The following is a 26790-nucleotide window of genomic DNA, read 5'->3' as shown; positions in this document are numbered from 1 at the left end:
TTCGTACTTCACATTATCTGAATACATTGTTAAGAAATATATGAATTAAATGAGTCTTCTTGAAGTATACGTGTAATAATTAATGCAAGTGTATTGTAACCGGTTATATTACGATGTTGTATAATTATGATTGTGATCGCTATATTTCTTATTATTATTCTACGAGGAAATAGTTATTTGATTGGGACGGATTTAATAATTTAACCCTAGAAAGATAGTCTGCGTCAAAATGACTCCTGCGTTTTCGAAATATAGCTTTATCTTTTTAAATGTCGCGAATCCATAACTGTGCTTATAGGACATTTCATAAGTCACTAAGAGCTACCCTATGGTATACGTCTCAATAAAGTTAGAGTAACCAATTTTGAAATATAACGACTACGTGAGTCAAAATTACGCATGATTATCTTTACCGTGACTTTTAAGATTTTGACTTCTATGGTAGTTTGAATATTTTTTAGCTTATTTTTACTGTATATTGTGACTTATGTTAAAAATTTATTTTTATACATATTGAAGCAAATATAGAAAACAATTGGGGATAGAAAATTGGAAGAATATTGTATACTAGCCGCTCTTATGCAAAGCGATGAGGGTCCCTGTGAAGAAACCGATAGGGAAGTAGGAGGACCACGAAATTGAAAATGACGAGCAAAGTGACACAGAAGAAGCTTTTCCCGATGAGGTACAAAGCAAAGATGATATATTACATTCAAGCAAAAGGCGAAGTAGATGCATTAGACCGAATGTGTTCCCTGATGTTCAATAGTAGTAAGACAATGAGATGGCCAATGGCTTTATTTTATGGAATCAATAAAATTGCTTGGATATTGCATATTAAATTTATAGCCACAATGTTAACATCAAAGCACAAAAACATCCGAGTCAAAAAAACATGAAATATAGAAGCATGGAACCGTCTTCTTTGTTTATGCGTGGGTGTTTAGAATCACCAGCTTTGATAAGATATTTGCGTGATAATATCTCCAAGTTGTTGCCAAATGAAGTATCTGGTACATCGTAAGAAAGTACTGAGGAGGCCTTCCGTAAAAAAAAAACGTATTTACTATACGATTTGTCCTTCTGAAATATGACGAAAGGCAAATTCCTCCTGCAAAAAATGTAACATCGTTATATTATGTCGTGAGCATACGTTGATATGTGCTAAACTTGTTTCTCACTATTTTTTATATAAGTATATGTACAACATATATATAAGATATAAAAAAGTCTGATAATTGTGGCCAAAAATAAGTTTTTATTAGAAATAATACGTGTTACAAGAATTGTAGATTTAAAGCAGACGTTTAATGTTTTCGTTTTTTTATATGTATCAAAATAATTAAAAATAAATTATTTGTAATATTAATTATTCTAACATAACTGTAAATATATAATAACTTACAATTTATAGAAAAAAAACAATATACCGCGACTTAGAGCTAACTAAAAAACATGCGTAAATTTGACGCATGACTATCTTTCCCGTATTACTCAATATGATTATCTTTCTAGGGTTAAAAATACCAATCCGATGAATGATAGATGCATGACCATTGACCATTTCTATTCCTCTCCGTACATTGCAAATAATATGGAGATAAAATCTATTTTTTTTAATCTATCTCAAACAATCTGATGTACATAAGTAGTAAGATACTGTTTTTGTATATTGGGGTTAAACCAGCTCATATTTGCATTTAACATATTAATACCTAGTAACTTTAAACAATCTATGCGTAACTATTTTTTATTAACTATCATTAAAATAGATACATATCTGCTGTTATATAAACGCCGAGAGTAGAATCGTATTAATTGAATATACGCAATTTAGAGATCACTAGAATATATCGACGGCTCAAGGTATTTTCCATACACGTGGAGAAAAATAGTTAAATACAAGAATGTTGTATGAAAATGAAATGATGGATGTTGTATTGCTAGAATCTAGATAATTTGTTCCATACTTCTCAGTTTCTCATCTTTATTTGTTATATTAGTTGTTTAAAACGAAGTAACATTTGTATCAGGGATGACGAAACTAACAAGAGATTATAAAACTTGCGTGCGTTTTTAACCCTCAATTCTGAATTTCTAATGGTACTGGTTATAATGACCATATGTGATTGTTTTTAAGATTAATTAATTAAGTATCCATTTTTAGGTAGACCGTCAATTTCATATAGGTACATCACCGTTATATAAAATTGACGCTATCTAGTATCTACACAGAATTTGTTGGCACAAAAATGAAGTATAAGAGGTTATAAGTAACATCTTATGATGTTTCCAATATTTTTAAGTGCCTCTCAAGTCTCAATAAAAGGACGCCTAGCGTTTTGAACTGGCTTTCTCCGATAATTATATTAACTGATGGTTCTTATTTGAAGAAATAGGTCAGTTGTATATAAAAAGTGTATATCTGAATTGCAAGTCGAATAAAGCACAAACTTTTTCGCTTGACGATACGGGCTTTGACAAACCTTCTCGTAGGTACATAGAATTTTCAAACTAGGATATAACCTAGTTTGAAAATAGTAGCTTTATTTTGCGATTTGATCTGCGTATAACAAAAAAGGTTTCTTATAGATGACTAGAATAAGTTTTTATACCTAGGACACGGAGAAATATAATAATCGTTAGATTGCGTACAAAAAATTAAATAATAAAATCTTATTTTATTCATGCATTTAATTAACCTAGGTCATTTTCAGAATTAAGGTATAAATTAAGATAATATATGTACCTATTTATTTGTTATATATATGCAAACAAATGAAAAATAAATGTTATGATCATTAAAATCGTATTAAAATTACACTTATTCATTATTTAGATGTTATTCAGGGTATTATTTTACATTGCCAAGACATTTATCTGGTTATATCGGGATGTACCAGGGTGTGAATCAGTCTATTCATCGTAAGTAATTTGAACTCAATTCGCACATACAATTGTGTATCTATTACTTGTTTAGGATTCTAGGTCGACTAGTAGCTCCCGGCTTTAAAGTTTAAATGTATAGAACTGCTACTACAGTTCACATATTATATAGTATGGTAGTGAGGATATTTTAAAGGGAGTGGTTATTAGGCGAATAATCATAGAGATACATGTTTCATATGTGTAAACATTAGCACGCGTAAAGGGTAGTAATTCAACATTGCTTTGTCTATTCAATTAGACCCAATTTGAGTTACGGATATGATACTGTACAAAACACAATATATTACATACACAAAGAAATCCTTAACAAATTAAATAAATAAACAAAACAATTACCAATTGCGTATATCAATTTTACACGTGCGTGCGATTACCGTAAAATTACCTATGTTTGAGGTTGATTTGACGTTTCAATTTCGCGCCATTAATAACTAATTGATACTTCTGTGATAAACTGGTTTATTCTGGTTTTGTGCGTGTTTACACTTTCCACTATCAAGTGACGATTTATTTATTTGTTTTGTTTCGTTATTATTATGGTCAAATATTAATTATGAAACAAATTATTATGGACACGATATTTTATTGTTTCACGGTAGTCGCCTTGTCGTTTGCTCAAGGACGTGAAATTGAATGATATATTTTTTTTTATAAAGTCGCAATTTCGCGCTATTAATAACTAATTGATTCTTCTGTGATAAACTGGTTTATTCTGGTTTTGTGCGTGTTTCCACTTTCCACTATCAAGTGACGATTTATTTATTTGTTTTGTTTCGTAATTATTATGGTCAAATATTAATTATGAAACAAATTATTATGGACACGATATTTTATTGTTTCACGGTAGGCTTTTGCTCAAGGACGTGAAATTGAATGATATATTTTTTTTATAAAGTCAAAACCATTTTCTTTCAAATAAAAACTTGTTTTTATTGAAAACAAAAGTGTTTCTCGGAATAAGTATAAAATTAAATAGTAATGTTAGGATATCGAAACATTTTTGTATAGGCCAGAACGATATAGTGGAAACGCGCTCTAAGATCTGAGTAATATACACACCACTACATGTGCAAAAATTTCTCCTAGCTAATTTACCTGTAGACAACTAGCTTTCCACCCGCGGCATCGCCCGCGCAGTCAAAGAAAAACCCGCATAGTTACCGTTCCCGTGGGGTTTCCGGCATAAAACCTATCCTATGTTCTCGGGTATCAAAATATCTCTATACCAAATTTTATGCAAATTTGTTCAGTAGTTTAGGCGTGATTGAGTAACAGACTGCAGACAGACAGAGTTACTTTCGCATTTATAATATTATTATGGATAGTATGGGATTGGAATTAAATCATAAGATTAAAGGCCAAATTGTTTGGTTTTTATTAACTACCTATATATCACAAAATATAAAACGTATGTTGCGCATTTATTGCTATTTAAAAGAATTGTTGAAAGTGGTGCGATTAATTCCTTCATACGAAGTCGTTAATTATAGAAGTTAGTTTGAGGTAAAGAAATTGCAATTGATAACGCAATTAACGTTAATTGATTCAATTAATTTATGTTATCTTTAACACCTATTAGGTTTATTTTTTTACATATTATGTATCTACAATACGTATAAAAACAAATACTATAAATTATGCATTTTAAATGTACAGGTAGGGCATGCAGAACCGAGTCCGGTTCCAAGTTTCTGAAACCCGGTTCCAAATCGAGCTCAGAACCGGGTAGAACCGGGTTACCCGGTTCTTTTATAATACCTCGGAAAAAAATACGAAATTAAACAAAAGTAACTATAAAAGTACCCGATGGGCCTTTTATTTTACGCGGCTTGTGTCTTATTTTATTAAATTAATAAAGAAACAAAATTTCAACACTTCTCTTTATTTATCAGTATTATAAAAGTACCTTGTTAACATAATATCACATATAATACAAAATGTAAAGCAAAAAACCGGCCAAGTACGGACTCGCGCTCCGAAGGCTCCGAACAAACCTATTTTTTTTTATTGTTGTAACTTTAAAATTTATGTTTCTAGCAATTTTTACTTTATCTGTGTTATAAGACGTTACTTTTACCAAATTTAAAGGCTCTGTGTTCATGAGAAGTACCCTGTAGTTTTTGAGTCCCATGCGAATGTCGAAATTTGCGAAAATTGTCAGCATTTACGGCTGTATCTTTTGATGCGTTGGCTTGTGAGTTTGACTTTTTCACAGCATCAAGGGACCGAAGACTTGAGTATTCGATATAAATTTCAGCTTGATACCAAAAACAAAAACATGACTGGATGTGAATATGAAACAGTAAAATCAACAGCTTTTCAAATTCATTACAAATCTAATAAAAATATTTCAGTAGCCTAATTTTTGTCATTTTCGAAGCCTAATTTTTTTTTGGTAATACACACGTAGGAAACTTTTAGCATCTATTTAAGAGAACCAAGACAACCGTCAAAACGCAAAGGAATAGAATCCGCTCGCGATACTAATTGTCAAAAGCGTACGATATTTTGCTAAGGATTTATTCACCCTACCAACGACGAAGACAACCACAAACAAAATTTTCATCCAGTCGCAATTTAACAAAATTGTAAAAAACAATCCTGTCGTTCTTGTGATTGGAATTTTTTTTGAGATCAACGAATGAAAAAATAGATTTTTCGTAGAAACGGTGGCTGATAATTTTATGATCTACAATTTTACCGTCTCGGCGAAAATCGCAAAAAAAACTATTTTTATATTAACTGTACTCGATTTCTTTTTCTTTCCGAGTACCAGTATGATGGGAAATTTTAACATTTTATTTTGAAACAATTTTGTCAGGATAAAAATTTTGGTCGTGGTCGTTGTCGTCGTGGGTAGTGTGACCAAACTATTACTAAAATGTCATGACTCATGACCATATGTCAAAAATTAGCGATAGCAGTTTCTATTCCTTAGCGTTTATTCTATTCTCTGCCGTTAGTCTCACCCCCCCAAGGTTAGACAACCAATCAGAGCCACGCTTGAGGCGCGGCACGAAAATTCGCGATGCACGTGAGTTTGACGTTGCCAGATAGAATAAATCCCACCAAAAACATTTTCATGTAAAATGTTGCCAAGACGAACCCATATGACTCGCACGGTCAAAAAGTTATCAGATCTCATGTAGAGCCAAGCTTCTAACACTACACGCCCTAACTCTACAAGGTCTAACTTCACAAACTCTACACCTTAGTCAAAATATGTGGCTTGGCCATTTCGCTACATTCACATCGGCGTAAGGTGAAAAATTAATTAATTCACTGTTCATTACTTTTGTGTTATACAATAGTTCTTGTAGTAACGAACGGCCAAGCCACATATTTTGACTAAGGTGTAGAGTTTGTGAAGTTAGACCTTGTAGAGTTAGGGCGTGTAGTGTTAGAAGCTTGGCTCTACATGAGATCTGATAACTTTTTGACCGTGCGAGTCATATGGGTTCGTCTTGGCAACATTTTACATGAAAATGTTTTTGGTGGGATTTCATTTCTTTTTGTAAGTTGTTTGTAACAAAATTTTAAATGTCGATTAAATTTTTTTTTAACAAGGAGTACATATACGGGAGTACATGTACGTATATCTATAGGGGAACCAAGTTTTAGATTATTATTAGATTAGACCTCTAGCGTCATCAAAATTTAATTTAAAATTACAGGTCTCATACAAACTCCCATCCCCTAGTTTAAGGGGTTGGGGGATGAAAGTTACAAGTTTTATAATTTTTTTGTTGTTTGTGTGCTAATACTAGCTTACATACAAAATTTCAGCTTTCTAGGACATTAGGAAATACCTTAAGAATTTTGATGATCATCAGTGAGTCAGTGACGAAATTAGCGTTTTTTAGATATAAATAAAATCTGAAGTATAAAAGCTAATGTAATTAAAACTTAATATGTTCAATAAGTCCGCTATTGACAATATATCCCGAAAATTTTGTTGATCTAGCATAATCCAAACCCAAGTTATGAGGGTTCAAAAAAACGTCGAAGCGCTTCGAGAAAAGGTAGGTAGTGCCCGTGCGCTTCGCTTGTTCGCTTGGCTCGTCTTGGCGGGGGCACTACCGTGCCCCCAGATTTGTTAAAATAATGCAGCAAAATATAAATAATACTTTATATTTTAATATTTTGGTCGGAACCGGGAGAACCGGGTTTCATGCCATTCAGACCCGGTTCTCAAGAACATCAAAAAAACCCGGGTTTACCCGGGTTTTTCGGAACCGGGTAAACCCGGGTGCATGCCCTATGTACAAGAGAGTAAATAATAAATATAAATGCCTCGTTTTTGTAGGTGATAGAAAATTTGACCGTATAGGTAGTTGTAGTTCTTAGTTGATAATATGTAATGTATTGGTTTAGAGTCAAGAATGTATTTTGAGTTTTTAAAGGGTAAAAAGAGGCTCTCATGTCCTTAAATATTAAGGACATTCTTTCTTTTTCAAGGACAGTCTTTCTTTATCCCTCGTATATGTTTAAATTGTGTATGTTAAGTCTGCATTTTCATTTCATTGAACTTCAAGGGAATTTAGGACGTGAAATGATCGCCTTAAACGTGTGCGTAGAGATAGATATAATAGCAGATAAGCAAGTCCGACATAATATATTGTTATTGATCGAGAGATTTACTCGGCTATCGAATATATTGAATCATAAGCGATAAACGATAGGGGAAAGCTGATAAGGCACACTTTTTGACGTGCCTGATGCAAGATATGAAGGTATTTTTAATTCTTTAACGTGGATTACGGTATAAATTAAAATTATAATTATATTAAATTGTATCAATATTACTTCATTTTGCAATAAGCTTCATAACATTATTGGGTTATACCAAGTGCGGTCTATTATGAATTTATGATATGGTTCGGTACGAGTCGGAAGATTTAACTGTTCAATTTGCCAAACTGCGTACAGAGAGTTCGCTGACCTGCTTACAGTTCGACTTTCGCGAAGGTCAAATCGTAAAATTATTTTATAACTGAAACTTACGAGAGACCGCGGAGACGTTATTAAAATAATATAAAAAATGTTCGATATTCAAACTTTATGAATATAGTTTTTAAACTGGTTCTAATATGCTCGAATTTATTTATTCTCATTATTTATACATTGGTCTTTTAAAAGTACCTTATTATACAGAAATAACTCGATTATATTCAATGTCTTTTTACATAACAAGACGAACGTCCCTTAAAATACTCCAAAACCTTGCCTTTAAACATCTTCAAGGCAAAGCAGTTTTTTAACTCGTAACACCGAACCTTTTATAATATGTACGATAAATAAATAAATAGTAAACATAACCATATATATAATTTGTAGTAAACTTGAACCACCACACCACACTCTTGACCTCGATTCCACGGTTCTTCGGAATCGTATGATCTTGTGGTTTATGTTATGTCATTATAAATTATTCTAATTATTATAAATGATTAATTGCAATGCATGACTACGGAATATTAACAGTAATTACCATGAATTTTCAATGTTTATCGGTTTGTAATAATTTGTTTGTGAGAGGGTTTTCCCCGACAGATTAAATAAATGTGCCAAATTCACTCCGTGCTCTTTTTATGTTGTTTCTTCTCTAAACTTTTGTCTCTCTAAAGTTTATTCTTATCATAGTAATTCCTCACCTAAACTTATAGCACTGACGTCTTATGTGTGCATACAAATATATATGTATATGCAGCACGCTATTGCACATAAATCAAAATTTTGAATGTTACAAAACTTAAAACCCGCTGTGTTTGTTATTTATTAGCAAATTTCTAATGGAATTAATTTTGTCCAGGTTCGAACTCCGGCGCACACTAATAGTATGGAACAGCTCGTTGGCTCTCTTCAGCATCATGGGCGCGTGCCGGACGCTGCCTGAATTCATCCACGTGCTCAAGAATCATGGCCTATACCACTCTATTTGTATACCGAGGTAAGTCAATAGCAACAAATTACATAGCAGCTATGCAGTAGGTAACTAAGCAATTAGGCAGGTCCGTACAGCGAGAAGCCCCGCGAAGTATTTCCCGCGCGAGGGAGTTGGTATAAGTGAACGTGGTTTGGCCGAAGAAAGCGGTGCGGCGGCACACGCGGTTTACTCCCTTGAGTCACGTACACTCTGACCGAGCTGTTTCGCGTAGCAATTGCTTCGCGAGGCTGCACGCTCTGTGTGGATCAACCTAATCACCAACGTCCGAAATTGCCTTTGATTAATAGTCTGGATGTAGACGAACTAAAGTAGATTGGCAATGGAAAATTATTATTGAAATGATTATTATGGATTTTTGACGATGGAACCTGTTGTTTTGTTTGTTGTTGAACTCATCGCACGAAAGCCTTTCTTATTATTATTAATTAAAATTAATTTTATAACCATTTGAAATGTTTATTTTAACTTTTACGCGTTTCAAGTGAAATTGAAGGGTCAGCCTCAATGGACGATTAGTTACGGTACTGATTAGTAACAGTGGAACATTAAACAGATTATAATTATTAAATTCATAGTTTTCAATTCAGTTCCAATTCCTTTTTTCTTTCACGCTCATAAAGTCGCCCGAATACAATAGCATAGTCAACGTCACGGTACCGAAATGTCTGTTGTACTACGTAGTCCCCACGTAGTAATTCCGCTCAGGTCCCGCGCGGTATTCAACAGCCGTCCGACGTCCGTGTCCGCAAGCGAAAGTTCACATCGTATCGCATACCGTTGACGTAACCGTCTCAATGAAATTACACTCGGAACAACTTCGAGAAAATTTTATTGTAGGTACTAGGACTAGGTAGACGACGTTAACTTGTTTCTCCGCTAATGTCAAATTTATGGAAATTTTTATTGCGTTCATAACATAGTACGTGTTGGGGAGGTACATAATTGTTGACCTGCAACTTTTGTTGGAATGATATCGACATATTGTTCAGAATTCAATTGTATCAGAAGTTCATTTAAACTTCTGATACAATTGATGGATTTTGATCCTTTGGAAAATAGCTCTTATCCCAATAACATATCTATAGAAACAGATTTCCATATTCTTGCTCATATAAAATTTATGAGGGAAAGTTTCTTCAATCATAAGAAGCAATATAGAAAAGTGATCTTGAAGAGTTTTGATCATTGGGGACTTAACCCGAGCGGTTTGTCATATTCTATTGACCGGAAAAAGTTCAAATGGAGTAATCCATCACATAAGGATAGGTACAATTATTGATTTTCTTTCTAAAACTTGACTTCAACTATAGGCATTATAGTCATATTTCATCCCACTTCTAACTTGATACCACGATCAGCAAAATTAACCTTGACGGCACACCACAAGGTTCGTTTTTTAATGCACATGAAATTAAATGGTGTATGACGATATCATGCCATTCTTTCTACCAATGACATTGCGCGGACGCAGTCATCAATGAGCTTGTATTACGAAACCGGAAAAAAGCACATTGGGAGACGACGATAACCTGTTGAGGTATGGCAATAATTTACTTTCGAGTTTTTTGCGGTAATAATGTGGTTTTTGGGTAGGCGTAATTTGGGATCAGATATGAAATTATTTCTGCGTGATAATTTTCCGTTAAGTTTATTAACCTCTTCCTTGATGATGTCTATGTGAAATGATATGATATGTGAAATGTGAAAACGCTTCATTTCCGCTTGATAGTGTAAAATATTTTACACTCTAATATTCTTTGCAAGGTTCTGGAGACCTTGGTCATAAGTGTCTTCAGACCGTGATTAAGGCAATCAATGTTTTTAACTATCGATTTTTCATGCTGAAATAAATGTCGAAATAACCTCTTGGAAAAGTAAATTATTCATCTCGAATCACCGAAGTGTTGAATTATTTTACTATAGGCAAATGACGACATACAATGTTGTTGACATGTGTTATTTTTTGTTATTGATGTATTATAGGTTGTTTGACATCTCTATTAGCACAACTCAACGACTACAAGTACGTGTCATTTGATGTTAAAATTTTACAGTAAAAACTATATAAGTACGAACATGTGTATCACATAATGGAATAAACCCATGTTTTGTCACGAATTGGGTCAAGCCAGAACGAAAAATGTTACTGTTTCCTGACAGAAGATGGTCCTTAATTTTGTTAGGAGTGTTCCGACGCGTAAAACGAATAAAGGATCCAATGAGAAAGAAGTATATAATACCTGATTGTACAATCGTATTAGACAAGGTATTATACAAATTTAATATACCGATCTCATTTGCAATATTTTGCAACGAATTGTTTAGAATACTTTAGCGTATGCCACTCCAAGTTTATCTCCCTGAAGCATAAAAAACAGTCATTACAGACTTTGGAAAATTATTCTTAACTAAAGCAAACGTTATGCTTATGAGTGTCCTTGAGGGTATTTTTTATGATATGAAACTAGTTTTTTCACTGTACTGACTGCTGACGTAAAGAACCGCGGATGTTTGTGGTTATAATTATTATAAGTACTGCAGAGCCTTCGGTGGTTGAATGTTTATTTTCTTACTTGTTTGTGTTGGATTTAATTGTTTGAAACAATCTTAGATTTAATGGAATTCAATAGATATTCTTTATTTAGTCTTATATTAAACCATTCATAGACAAATTTTTAGTTGTGAATGAATATAAATATTTGTTTCCTATCCCAGTTTGAAAGGAAACTGGTGCTCGGAAATTCTGTTAAAAATTGAGACTGCCCTCTCAGCTATTATCTCCTACATTAAGTACCTAATTCTGTGTCAAATCGTCTCGTACAAATTAAGGCTATTACCAGAAAAATAGCATTCACTATGTTAAACGTAGCGTGCAAAGTAAATAAACGGAATGTCCCATTTTGCTCCACTTGAAAACTCCGCTCGTTTGCTTGAATCGCAATACAGTTAACCTTTTTTCTTTCTTTCACTAGGTATTCACGGGAAAAAGAACATTCCAGTGAATAGAGTAAAACATTTTCAATTGAATGACATTGCATTATGCTGTATTGTTTTTAATGAATATGGTCACAGTTGATGTATAATGTGCAAATTATTTTCAGCGGAACGCAGTGATTTTATGGTTATGGGCACTTTTGTGGTAGCAATTGTTTTTGCACAGTCAAGTACATATTACATACTACTTGAGAAGGCTATATTATTGCGTGAAATTACTTGAGTTATTGAGTTTTTTTTTTCTTTTTTTAATAAATTTGAATAGGATTGTTGAATTTGTATAAAAAGTCTTCGTAATTTATATCTTTCTATTCTTTGTCAGAAACCGTATAATGTTGATGGATTTTACGGCTGAATATCTACTTCTTTGTGTGCTCATTCCCTTTTTGCGATTTCTTTGCCATAAAATATTTTATATTACTTTTTTAATTTCGAAATTTCCATTCTTCCTAAGATAATATGCGAAACATTTTCATGACCTTGCTCGAACAAAAAGATTAAGATTCGTTCTTGAGAGTCCCGCTCGCGGTCACAAAAGATTTAGCACGTTTCAGCTCTCGACATCGAGATCACAGCCACTCGCTTTGTGTACTGTATCTATTGCTGAATGCACAGATTTATATAATACAGCCTTATTATATACGATGGGTAAATGTCACGGTCGTTTAGTAGTTTATTTAAAGATGATAGGGTACTGTTGATCGCAATGCTCAGGGGATGATTTTAATGCAATTGATTACTGAATGGTTTTTTTCTAACAAAGCTTAAAAGCTTTTCATGTAAACTTTTACACATGTTTACGGATATTATTTTTAAACTATCACCAGACATGCTAAAACCGTAAAACGTTCATCCATTCTTCTATTTTTTCGATTTAAGCAACATAGTTACATTATGTTTTGTTTTTAAACTGTTTACTGTACGTGAAGAGGAATTTTACAGTGAATAAAGGACACGTGTAAGCATTGATAAAAATAACAATAAAGCGTTTAACAGTTAGGTAGATAATGTGTAACTTGGATTTGTTGTGATTTTTTGCCGCTATTGAAAAACCTGTTAGTTATTAATAAAATCATAGTAACAAAAACGCTTTGTTGTTCGACCTACCAAATTTTTTACTCGTGTCAAAGAAATTCATAATTGAAACAAAGATCACGAAAAAACTTACAAAATTTTAACTTCTGATTTTACCAAGATAGAGAAATCAAGCCTGATTTACACTATATAATATTAGATTTAGTTCTTTAGCTTGATTGGACAGTCGGTTTCCTTTATATAATTCGAGTCTGGACTCTGGAATCGGTCAAATTACTTTTCCTCAGTAAATTGGCTATCTTTCGACTTTGCCCTCCATTAAATAGATTCACGTCTGTATGGGTGTGTTGACGTAGTATTGAGTTGCCATCGTCATTAATATGAATTTTTTGTAGACGTATTTTCAATTTTGTAAGGGATAATACGTTGTAGTAATAAAAGACACTTCCGTCGTTTGAATAGGCATCATTTCCGAAACAAGCATTTTATTCGTAAAATATATATTCATTTACGGTATCGCGTCATCCAACAATTAATTATTTATCAACTTAATTGTGAACGAATTGAACAATGACAATTAGAATTAAATTATCTTGTTTTGTTTATGTTTATTTACGTTAATTGACTCCAATTGGTTTTTAATAATCTATAATTCATAATGCAAATGACTGTGTTTCACTTGACGTAGGTCTATCTATTTTTGTCGTGATAAATAATGATAAGTGGAGTGGATATTCATATAAATGCGTGGAAATGCCAATTAATTAGCGCTCAGTAGTTTTGACAAACGATCGGTGGATGATTTGAATTTTCCAGATGCGAATGACGCACACAAGGACGGTGTTTACACTGCAAACATAATAAGCATATAATTTATAATCAATATTTTTTAAAGGTTGACGAACCAAAAGTGAGTGCATATTGTGTGCGTCAACTTGTTTAATGAAATATTAGTTATAAGAAGGCTAGTGTCCCCTTATAAGGCAGATCATCATCATCATCATCATCATCAGCCCATATACGTTCCCACTGCTGGGACACGGGCCTCCTATGAGGGTATATATAAGGCAGATGCATTACCTATATGTGTCTCACTCATAGAGAAGTTTCTGTGATCTGTGGTCTCGCTACTAAAATTTCATTTGCGTACAAGTAGGCGATAAGCTATCTTTATCCTGCTAGACCTTTTTATTTTGTTAGTCTCCACTAGGTATCCTAGGACCGTGGTTCTATAATCACTCGTTAACCATTGTATTAATAAAATTAAAGAAGCGGACAGTGGACAAGCTTAAGGAATATTTATATTAGAATATAATGGTTTCTTTGAAAAGTATTTTTTTATTAAATTAAATGAGTAACGATAAGTAGATACGTTCGTTATCTGAAACATAAACTGAAATTACCCTAATAATAGAGGTTTTAATTTTTATGTTGCACGATCACTTGCCAATAATAAACAATACATAATTAATCTATACTTATATTATAAAGCTGAAGAGTTTGTTTGTTTGTTTGTTCGAACGCGCTTATCTCGGGAACTACTGGTCCGATTTGAAAAATTATTTTGCTGTTAGATAGCCCATTTATCGAGAAAGGCTATATGCTATGTATCATCACGCTACGACCAACAGGAGTGGAGCCACGGGGGTGAAACCGCGCGGAGCAGCTAGTTATTTAGAAAATTCAAGAATGTCTTTACTAAATTAAATAATTATTATGTATACGTCGAATAAATATATGTGCTAGAATCAATTTAATATTCAGTCGCAGAATATTAACCACATTCTTTACATACACAGTGTTCCGTATAATATTTAATATACTTAATCTCCATAGACGCGGTGTATAATATTCAGTATGGAGTTATCGTTTTTGTCCAATATATTTTCCAACAACAAAGCCAATGCAGCAAAAAGTTCTGCGTAGCTGCAAACTGCAAACATATACTTTTAATATGCAGTATGTATTGAAGTTGTGAGTGGAATGGACACCAATACTTCATTCTTTAGTTTGTACCTACTACATACTATTGATGGGATAACTTACGTTTCTTTGCTAAAATAAATAAAAATGTTATTAAATCAATACCACCATTTTGTTAAGGTGAAATGTACCTTCTTCACCCTTGTGAACATCCTAATGTTAACTAACCAGTTACTGGGGATATAAAAATAGGTTATAATATAATATGTCATCTAATGCTTTTATTATGCTAGGTTCCGGTATATTCCTGTCACATCCAGAATGGTATTGAGCAATATCCAATTCAGTAGCATACGTAATACGTTACGGCCCGATTTTAGTTATGACTACAATATACCCTTGATTTGCTTCAACATTGATATGCTTTGTAAGGATGATAAAACGAATTTTATAATTGACACAAATACTGTTGAAGAACTAAGCAATATAATTTCCATTTGGACATTAATTAATTGTGGAAAAAACTAAAGTGTTGTATACCCGTTTTTAATAAAGAATTACTGGCACTGATGTGTTACTAACTACGTATTCATGCGAAACAGTTTCTTTTTTTATTATTTTCGTACGTTATTGCTCTTCGTCTCCTAGTTCCTGTGGACTTCCCCGCAAGTTTTTTAGTCTCTAGCATGCTGTATTTATGTTCAAAATTACACATGTCTCGCCTAACAACATCGTCAAAATTTGCAAATATTATTTTTACTTGAGAAAATTCTGGATAAAATGGACATTTGACCAGAACCACGTATTATATGTAGGTATGTACACTATAAATAGATAGGCTCCTAGTTTCCTTACTTCTGGACGGAATTTTTAACCGTTAGACAAATATTTTTCTCACAAACAAAATGACGAAGTGTAAAATAATTGTATATATATCTATTGACCACATTTACATGGTTCCGATGAGCAATTTGTAATGTTTATTATGAACTCGATGACATATGTGTTATTTCATAGGAATTGTAAATTAAACAACAATTATTCTATGTGTGTTTGTTCAGCTATGTTTATGAACTTGAGATTTGTATTTTTATATTTGCATAATACCTATCTACGTCAGCGTTAATTTGTTTTCTATAGGACCTTATTTTTTATATGCAAACGTCAGATGATGATTGTAAGGATTGTTTATACATAAATTATTTTGTTGAAATTAACATCGTAGGTAGGTATATCCTTTTAAATTAATACTTCTCTAATAATTTGTTTTCTTGGCAAGTTAGGTCCATTTCTCATAATAGCAGTTTAAATTAAATGCGATATTAAATCTACAAAAAGCTTTTTTTGTGTTGTATGTATTATCATTTATCATTGAATTTCTGAAGTAAACGAGAATTTTATTGGTCATTAGACTGTACTTAAAAATGTTAAAAATATAATAAAAGCCCACTTCCCCTTTAAGACATATTTATTTACTACATTTAATTCAGGTAACAGACAATAAATTGTACAGACCCATAGAATAGACTATACCTAATACTCCTAATGAAGGACACATGCTGTACATATATTTGGATGAAGGTACGAATATAGTTTTAGTCCTGGAAGGATATATTATATACGGGACACAAATTCACATTCATTCTTATCAGTAAAATTAAGTACAATTTATTGAACACTAGCTTTCCGCCCGCGCCTTCGCCCGCGTTTTCAAAGAAAAACCCGTTCCCGTAGGATTTCTGGGATAAAACCTATCCTATGTCCTTTCTCGGGTATCAAAATATCTCCATACCAAATTTCATGCAAATTGGTTCAGTAGTTAAGGCGTGATTGAGTAACAGACAGACAGACAGAGTTACTTTCGCATTTATAATATTAGTATGGATTGATTTAAAAAATACATGTTATACGTATCCATGTATTATACTTGTTAATTATAATGCATATTTACTCAATAGGGTTATAATGCAATGTTAAACAGTATTTTAAGATTTGTTTAAATACATGCATGTTTATTTTTATGCATTGACGCTTTTTGTATTCTCTAAGAAACGTATAAGGAATTCTATAATATGTATTGTAATAAAGTGTAGTTTATGAGAATAGCTGATAGTTAGAATAGTAAATGGCATTCAATTTGTTAAAATGACTGGTCGTATATTTGGGAACTCGATGTAAAGGGCCATTGCCTCTGGGGATATGGGTGTGACGTAACATTTGTTAAACCGCACCTAACACCTGTGGTGTCGTAAGCACAAAAGTTACAAGTTCCGAGATTAACTAGGTTAAACCAAATGGGTATAGTTAGATAATGTCAAGTGTAAGTTTCGTTGATCTGATGTACTTTCAACAAAAATATATGGATGTATGTTATTCTTCCATGCAATATCAGCTGTTCGGATGTGTGTAATTTGTACATGGATTATCGTCTGGATTACCACTATGGCTACCTATACGAGTAACGAGATTTATAATATATCTACGTGAATAGAATAATTACAGTAACTTGGGTTGCCTATAAACTCAAAAGTGACATCCACATCATTGTGCGTTTGTATTTTTTTTACAGAATGTTCTGAAAATAGTAAAAGATTGCAGATACTACCTTATTCAAAGATAACAATTCATGAATATTCTTTTGTTAAGTATATCTAAACATGCATATCGTATGAGAGTATTTTGATAACGGGCGACCTTGCCAGTCAGCACACGTCCCAAGTTCACGTTCTAGTATATAACAAACAAACCTTTGTAGCAAAGTGCTGTATATAATATTTATTCTTCTAACATATTTACGTTTCTCAATAGTATGAAAATGTATAATATCGTTTTATTGGTGTAAACGTATGAAAAAACATAAAAACGACGTGTGTCACTCGGGGACTGCCGCGGTAAAGCTATTGCACGTTATGCCTTTGTAGCGACACCTTATTTTTTCGTTACAGAGCTATTTAAACAACTTTCCGACATCATCCAGTCGTGAATTCTCTCTTTTTCGATGGAGGAATTCCACCTTCCTTCCTCCACACCTTCAAGCCACACCTCCGCCCGTCGGAGTGGGGAGCGTGAGGTTTTTCGTTACGGAATTTCTCGATTCGGTCCCCGCGCTCAAGGCCCGCGATAGAAGCTATGCAATAGCTTAATAAACTATTTTTCGTTATAAGTAAGGTATTTGAAATACTACTTGAAACTGTAAGATGATCGCATTCCAATTTAAATTGAATTATATTATTTAAACCCGAGATATTTATTCAATAAGCAGTGTCAATATTGATATTGTCACGTTCTCTACAATATATTTATTGTATTTCCCGTGTATTGTGTGGCTAAACCGTTTTAGGTATAACATCGTCAAGTCTTCGCCTAATACGATTTATTATCTATTTATTTATTTATTTATTTATTTAAGTAACACCACATCATACATTATATAAAGTTTTATAAAAATACATATTGAACATATTATTATCTAAAATATATGACAATAACGGTGTACATAAATTCAGCTATGACATAACTTATACAATAACATACTCTAAAACATGGTTTAAAAAAGAAAAAGTCACATGAAACATGGTGCGTTATTTTAAAATGTTGAAACAGATTAATAATAATAGTAAGACAAAAAAAATATATATATAAAATAAAATATATATATTGCTCTTAGCCCGCGGCTTCACCCGCTTTGTCTTAAAGTTAAAAAATTATATACTGAAACTATCTAAACCCTTCCTCTTGAATCACTATCTATTCAAAAACCATCAAAATCTGTTACATAATTTTAAAAGACTGTTTTATACTAGGTATGTAGTGATGTAGAAATTACCTGTTTTGCGGTATCAGGGACTATTATTAGAGTATTATTTTGAATATGTGTAAGTAGGATGGCAATGAAACAAGGTGTTTATTTATAGATAACTCGTGTGAACATCTGGTATGGCGATGGTGCCGGAAGTTGTAAACTCGAGTCTCTACAAAATATTTTACTCAAGATTATCGTTATCTCTTACTCACTGTTTGGAGGTATTTCTTGTATTGTGTTATGCCTGAAGTATTCATATATAAATTGCGATTCAGTAAATAATAGGAATGTCAATGACCTTAATCAAATATAATAAATAAACCAAATCTTTATACGTAAAATTCGTGTCAAATTTCATTTGAAAAATACTATTATACTGGGTCTTTATGCATTTCAATTTTATTTTGCCTGACACTTATATAAAACTAGCTTTCCACTCGCAGCTTCGCCCGCGAGAAAAACGAAAAACCCGCATAGTTCCAGTTCCCCTGGGATTTCCGGGATAAAACCTATCTTATTTCCCGGGGTAAAAAGTAGCCTATGTCCTTTCTCGGGTATCAAAATATCTCCATACCAAATTTCATGCCAATTGGTTCAGAAGTTAAGGCGTGATTGAGTAACAGACAGACAGACAGAGTTACTTTCGCATTTATAATATTAGTATGGATATAAATATGTAAAAACTGTATTTCTTAACATAGATTATTGATTCCTTTAGATTACAAACTATGACGTGACACTATGTCGCAGAACCGATCCTATTCTTAGTTGAATCGCATAACACCTAGTTGAACTGAATCTGAAAAGAACTAGTTTGTCCCTTCTATAAATCCAATTGCCCGACCCTTCGAAGGGATGCCCTGAATATTAAACAAATGTATAGCAATGCTTTTAATGTAATTGGTGTGTTCCACACGTAAATAGTACTATTTACTTGCTATGATGATAGCTTACGCAATTCGCGTAAGGCGTGGGAATTATCTTTTTTACTGCTTTCGTTAGGAAGGGAAATTGCTTCATTAGGCATATTGTCGGATTGGAAGTGAATGCAGGCGGATGATAGGGGAGTTTTTTTTCGCTAATACTTTAATGAATATAGGAACCAATGCGGCTTATTTACGACTCCAATTTTATTAGATGTGATTGTGTCATACGAAGTGCTTTATTAAAAACTAGCTGCGCTCCGCGGTTTCACCCGCATCCGCTCCTCTCCTGTTGGGCTATCTAACACCGAAAGAATTTTTCAAATTGGACCAGTCGTTCCCGGGATTAGCGCGTTCAAAAAAACAAACAATCAGATTTATAATATAATCCGAGACAGAAAAAATAATATGTGGAAGTTCAAAAAACGTTTAAAAAAATATGTACTTATTTCCCTTATCATGAGAACATATGCATAATTTCACCGGTTCCTCCGACATCCTATAAACAAAATATATTCAAATCCATTCTTACATATTAATCAATAAGATAAACCGATGAACAAACAAAGATCCAATTGATAGACTTGACCTTTAGCACTCGGCTAATTCCCATTTATTCGGCTCAGATATTTGGGTTACAGCATACGGGCGGGGTGATTCTATTTGCGATCCGATCACGGCCAATGTCGGACGTCGAAGATTCCTTTATATCGTGGAATAGAATTACACTACTCGGATACGTTTATTCATTTATCGGAAACTGTAGGTTTTTCTGGGGAATGAAATAAATTTTGCGTGTTCATTATTTTGCAATACATCTGTTTACGACATAATATATTGTAGTATGGCAGTTCTATAATTAGTCTTTGAAATATTAACGTTATATCTAAAATTTAAATGCTTTAAAAGAGGATATTTAAAATATTGAAGAGCGTCTGCGCCATTGTTAACATATTATCAGTGAATTGATTTCAGATTTGTTATCCATAGCGTAAATCTGTATAAGTGTATAATATGTGTCTTCTTGGTCTTTATCTTGTCTTACTGTTTTGACATAGCAATGGTTTTGAGCATCGCTATCTATAGGCCGGTTTCTGAATTGATTGTTGTTTGAAAAAGCTTATGTCCAATACATGAGAATATTAAAGTACTATCACAGAATAGTAGCTAACGTAGTTCTACTTAAGCATGGTTTGAGACATGCTTATCGTCTATTTTCAATTCAGAAACTAGTCGTATATATTATGTAGATATTAAATTTAGGTTGGCAGCATATTATTATGTAAGATTTAATTAATCACACTTCTAAAAGTATGTATTAATGTTAAGTGTTAAATTTTTAATTTTTTCTAAGATATATCTTTACATGCATGATTAAAATGATGAATGATAAGATAATTGTTATAAATTTGCTAATTAAATTCTACTTAGGATATTAAAATTAATAACTCTATATGGTAATAAATATTTAATGTTCTCGTTATACTCATCGTTTGAATGATGATGTGGAGTGTTTTTCCTATTATTTTTCTGGAATACGAACATTTATTGTTTTTGTTAGGTTTATAATGATTATTATTTTATGCAAAGATTGACCGACAAACTTTTTCTCTTTCCTTTATATATCAGATAAAAAATATGTATATAATGAATGTTCATTATATTCATGTGATAATGGAGCATTAATTGTGCTATTAATATATTTTTCCTTAAAATAATGGGCTCGTTTATATCATTTATTGGATTAAAAAATACATAATAATTTTTATAGTTATAATATTTAAATAGAGTTGTAGTTATTATGCACAGTTAATATAAAGATTATTATGTAGCTATATCTTCACCATCCTGTTACAAATGACCCGAAATTTTGTGGGTCATTTGTAACAGGATGGCGGTTCTACAGGGGTCTTAGTACCTACGCAATGACAAAAAGAAAAATGATGGTCAGAACGCTGATACCGGATACCTTAAGATATATAAGATAATAAGATATATTAGATAAGATTAAGATATATAAGATAATTAAGATATATAACGTTTTATATTAGAGAATCTTAACATAACATATTATAGTATCTTCACCGTGTGTGACGCGCTTTATTCACACCGCGTCAACCTTTGTAACGTGAATCGAGACAGATAAAAATGTGAGATTATGAAAGTTCAAACAGAAGTGATAATTTAATGTGATGCACAAGGCCGTGCCGCTTCCTCGATTAAATATGTTATTATTACGTTTTTATTTGCCACAGCAAGGCACATAAAGTTATGTTATAGAATATTTATGTTGAATTAATTATTCATCGAGAAATGCGCTTTCAAAAAATAATTTTTATTTACTCTAAATCCTCTATCCACCTTTCTTGTAATTTTTATTTGCCCCATACTTGGTCTCTACTGAAGTTAGTGAAAACTGAAATCTACCGATAGATAGTGTACGTATTACTTGTACCATTCAATAATTATTTGTTGCTTTTTGTTTCTGGGTGCATAAATGATATTCTCTGTCGTATTTTTGTATTAAATAAACCATCCAGTAGTCGCAATTCAACCTTGTCATACTCACGATCCTTATCTGCGTTCCATTGCACACATCGAGATGAAACAGACATTCGACAAATCTTCATTATAATATGAAAATAAAGACATAATATATATCTATATCTCTCATTGTAACACGAGGATTGTATAAAATTCGTACAAGAAGACTGGGTCGTCTTTTTCGACTGCGTTTTCATATATAAAATATTAGCTGTGCCGGCTGCCCCGCGGTTTTACCTGCATCGCTCCACTCATATAGATCTTAGCGTGATGATAGCATAAAGGCTTCCCCGATAAATGGGCTATCTAACACTGAAATAATTTTTCCTAATCGGAACCTATGGGTCCTGAGATTGGCGTGTTCTACAACACAACAAATAAACGCTTCAGCTTTATAATATAAGCATAGTTTACTCATTTGCGATAGTCCACGACGCCATTGTTGGAATTGGTTGGAATATTCTGTGGGACCTACGATTCAACATTTCCATATATCTTTTGTTTTACGACGCAAACATAGGTAAGGTGTAGATAAAAAAACTCGATCCGTATTTTCCGAGATGTATTACATCATGAGGGCAATTACAAACATCTCGGTGTTAATTGAGGCCGTCGTTTTTCACATTGCATAACGAACGCTTTCTAACTGGGCCCCGCCTCGGTCAGTGGGACGACAGTTTTCGCGTAGTGAATTTTTTATTACGCGCCGCTAGGATTATGGGCAAGTGGTGGAGGGGCTTTTTATGTACTGTCTTGTTTGTTATAGAATGGGTATATGAACACACCTCTGAACATATAGAACGTCCTTTGATAGTCGACGTAGTATGTCTCAATTATAGCTCTTTTACTTTATTATTTTCCTTTTATAATAGGATTTGATTCCATATTGCCCACATACGAATAGTGCCCAGTTGTATTTTAAGTAATTGTTATTATCAATTAAATATACACATAACCTGCTGTATCGAAAATATGTTCAGTGAAGACGTCCAATGTCGCGAATCGTGATACGTTCTGTTATTTGTTTACACTTTACTGTATCAAATCGTGGAAAAAGGCTATGATATAAAAGGATGTTTTTCTGACGTTGGTTTATTAAATCTGTGGGGTTTCCAGCTCATAAATTGTTAAAGTCAACATCTACGTTGTACAAAAATACATGTTTTGGGAATATTTATCGTAAAATGAAACGGGTCGATAGTCGATACTGAGGTCTGTATTATAAGTTAGACTACTATAGATGACGTCAATCGTAGGATATATTAAAATGACGTCATTTAAGAATTATAGACTTAACCGATTTTAAACGTGATTTAAATTTTATAGCCTAAACGTGACTAGGCATAGGTACCTTAAAGTGATCGGAACATCAAACTGATATTGTTTAATATTTTAATATTCAAGCGATATAAATAACTCAATGACGTCATTGGTATAAATGATTAAAATCTATTATAATTAAATTCTAGTCTCTATCAGCGATTATATAGAAACTTAATAAAAGCGAATTACAGCAATACTAATTTGGCTTGTGTGTGTTTATAACATTTGCCAACCCTGCCCTATGCCAATATTAGGTGATGTAGGTATGGTCTATTGTTTACTTCGAGTTGATGAATAGATAATAGAGATTGCTGTTTATGATAAACCGGTGTGAATTGTATAATGCTTGCGCATCACAGTGCATGATTTTTTAATTTTTATTCTCTCGAAAAACTTCCACACAATATCTTCTATAATATAATCTATCTTATAATATAAAAATGAATCCCAAAATGTGTTGGTATGCGCATAACTTGAGAACGGCTTGACCGATTTCGTTAATTCTTTTTTTATAATATTCCTTGAAGTTCGAGGATGGTTCTTATGTAGAGAAAACGTGAATATGTACCACGGGCGAAGCCGGGGCGGACCGCTAGTATGTTATATTTTTTCTAGCAATTGCACCTCTATAACTTAAATAACTGCATAATTATGACCTCTATTAATAAACCTCTGCGACATATTTATTTATACCTGGATAACTGCAGAGACACTGGGTAAGTGGACAAATTTGCAGGTCCTTCGAGTCTAATTTAACCAGAATTCGCTGTATACAGTTAAATTGTTCATAAATTGATCATGTAAAATTTAATATCTTCCGTTCGATTTAAATCTACACAATGAAACAATTACAATCTAATGAAGGATATCACCTTCAAAATATAGGTTTCTTACAAACTACACGTTTTAATCGTAAGCAGTAAACACTGTCCAGAAATATATTTAAAGGAAATGAGTAATATAAGGTGATTGTAATATTTCATGTAATGGAAACTCAACTCCTAGCGAGGGAATTGAATTACTGCCAATCTCAGATATGGATCGCTGGACGTGGCAAGCGATATGGTGTGTGAAGTGAGAAATAAGTTTTGAGACGGCTGTTGAAATGTAGATTTTATTCGAGCAATTGCAATATTATAGACGTAACGTTTGGTATGTAATGCTTAGGTACTACAGGGTTTCCCAAGAAGTAGTGATATCCTGGATCTGATAGGTAGAGGATCTAGAGGGCTATGAGAATAATGCTGGCGTCACCTAGACCGGAAAGACCAATCCATCTTTCAGGGTATCTTTGCCTTATAGCCTGATTTCCACGGTCCGAATTTAACGAGATTTTAGATAACGCAAAAATCAATCACAATATTTTCCAGAATATAAAGTGAGGTTTTAAGTCCACTTTAGTTCTCCTTACTTACAATATGCACAATAGCATTATACATTAACTATATTCACTTATGCGAACATCTGTATTCCACAGAAGTTCATATTCAAAAGCGATTTTCATTACTAATACAAGTCCGTATTTTTCCACAAAAAATAGACCTATATACGCTCTAAAAATATGTCCCACTGAGCTAAATCACATATTATCTTTAGTACCTTGTTGTATTCTCTAAGCAAAAGTAGAATAAGGTATCAAAAGGTACTTTTCTTCAGAGTTATGTAATAATATTTTTTCCATTGTGAGTAAATGGAATGTAATTGGCCCGTTGTTGCTATGAAGATGGTTAATTGTATGCGAATTATTTACCACTTTCTATCTGCGTATGTTGTATGTTTTAATGTGACTTATTAATCTTTCTTATCAATAATACTCAAGTTATTATTAATAATAATAATGAGGGAAATATGTAATTTTTTTGCATGTGTATTGGAGATTACAACCTATAGGTATGGCCTAATTGGTAGTTACTTAAATACAAGGTACTATTGGAAAAAAAATAGATATATTTTCAATTACACATAGTATTTATAAAAATAATAATCTATACTAATATTATAAAGCTGAAGAGTTTGTTTGTTTGTTTGTTTGAACGCGCTAATCTCGGGAACTACTGGTTCGCTATGTGCCATCACGCTACGACCAACAGGGGTGGAGCCACGGGGGTGAAACCGCGCGGAGCAGCTAGTTGTAAATATAGTTGAATTTAAACACATATTCTATTTTGCGTTTGAAAATTATTTCTACAGATTGTTTATCCTAACACATGTCGTAGGTAATGATAAACTTTATTTGCATAAATATGAATTTCCATATTATTGACATAAATTATAGGAGTACAAAACATTTTATACTATGCAAATACAAATATAGAACCGCATAAACTGAATGTCATTTAAATACTAAAATTATGTTATAATAGGTTTCTAATTTGAGTTTAAAATAGAATTTAAATTAATTTTCGTGAATTCAAGCTAAAAATATATCGAGTACAAACTATCCCACATTTTATTATTTATTATTTATTATTTATTTACCAAGGATAGCCAACAATTGTTTACACTATATATGGCATAAAAGGAAAAATACAATTTAACGTATCAAGTGTAACAATTACTTACAGGCTAACACTACATGCTTTTGAAAACGGTTATGACTTATGAACATTAAAAAAAAAAACTGATAAATACACAAGATAACGTTTAACAAATTATCAACAGAATATCTATTTAAAAACTAATGTAAGTCATATTAAAATAAAATCGGCATACAAAAATTACAATTTTAAAATATTAAATTAAAGTACATAAAAAGTTAAAAACCAACATAAAAATTCATTTTTTATAATATTAATAATATAATATAATATCTACATAAAAATAAAGTTCGACAGACAAAAATATCTATTTAAACAATGTAAATATTCAAGTTAAGATAAAATCGGAATTTAATTTACAATTTTCAAAAATAATATTAAAAAGCTTAAAAAAAACCAACACAAAAATTCAATTTTTTTTTATAATATCTACACAAAAATATAGTTTATAGAACAAACAAAGAAAAATATCCATTTATAAATAATTTAAACATTCATATTAAGATAAAATCGTCATTCAATTAATTACATTACAATATTAAAATTAAAGAAAAAAAATTAAAATAACAATAACAATAAAAAAGCTACAATTAAATAAATACATTATTTGGTACAATTATTTTTCCTTGAAATATTTGAGAGAAGCATTATAAAACTTAACCACACTGTCTGCATTTATATCTATTAGATCACTGTATTCGTTTAGAGATTTAGTTAATCTGCCGATGGGGGAATTTGCCCCTAGAACCGTTCTTCGTAGTGGCGGACACAACGGAGTAATACATTTACGTGGGTACTTGGATGGAACGCGAA

The 26790-nt window shown here is 32.4% G+C and overlaps 1 protein-coding gene and 1 long non-coding RNA gene across 2 annotated transcripts in view; one reads left to right on the top strand and one right to left on the bottom strand.

Moving 5' to 3' along the window:
• The window catches only part of LOC123692204 (elongation of very long chain fatty acids protein 6), a 55142-nt gene that overhangs the window by 10996 nt on the left and 17356 nt on the right, over nt 1-26790 (top strand). Inside the window, exon 2 of the mRNA XM_045636902.1 lies at nt 8762-8899. Within this exon, the coding sequence (XP_045492858.1) occupies nt 8762-8899 (138 nt within the window). The remainder of the gene's footprint in view (nt 1-8761; nt 8900-26790) is intronic.
• Nucleotides 199-1325, bottom strand: LOC123692205. The gene is made up of 2 exons (XR_006751505.1): nt 1275-1325; nt 199-1111 (listed from the first exon to the last, which is right to left on the bottom strand). It is a non-coding gene; the product is annotated as an uncharacterized LOC123692205 (long non-coding RNA).

Source organism: Colias croceus, chromosome 6 (assembly GCF_905220415.1).
Source record: "Colias croceus chromosome 6, ilColCroc2.1".
NCBI classification, from domain to species: domain Eukaryota; kingdom Metazoa; phylum Arthropoda; class Insecta; order Lepidoptera; family Pieridae; genus Colias; species Colias croceus.
The sequence above is the reverse complement of the archived record's forward strand: the minus strand, read 5'-3'. Positions and strand labels throughout refer to the sequence as shown.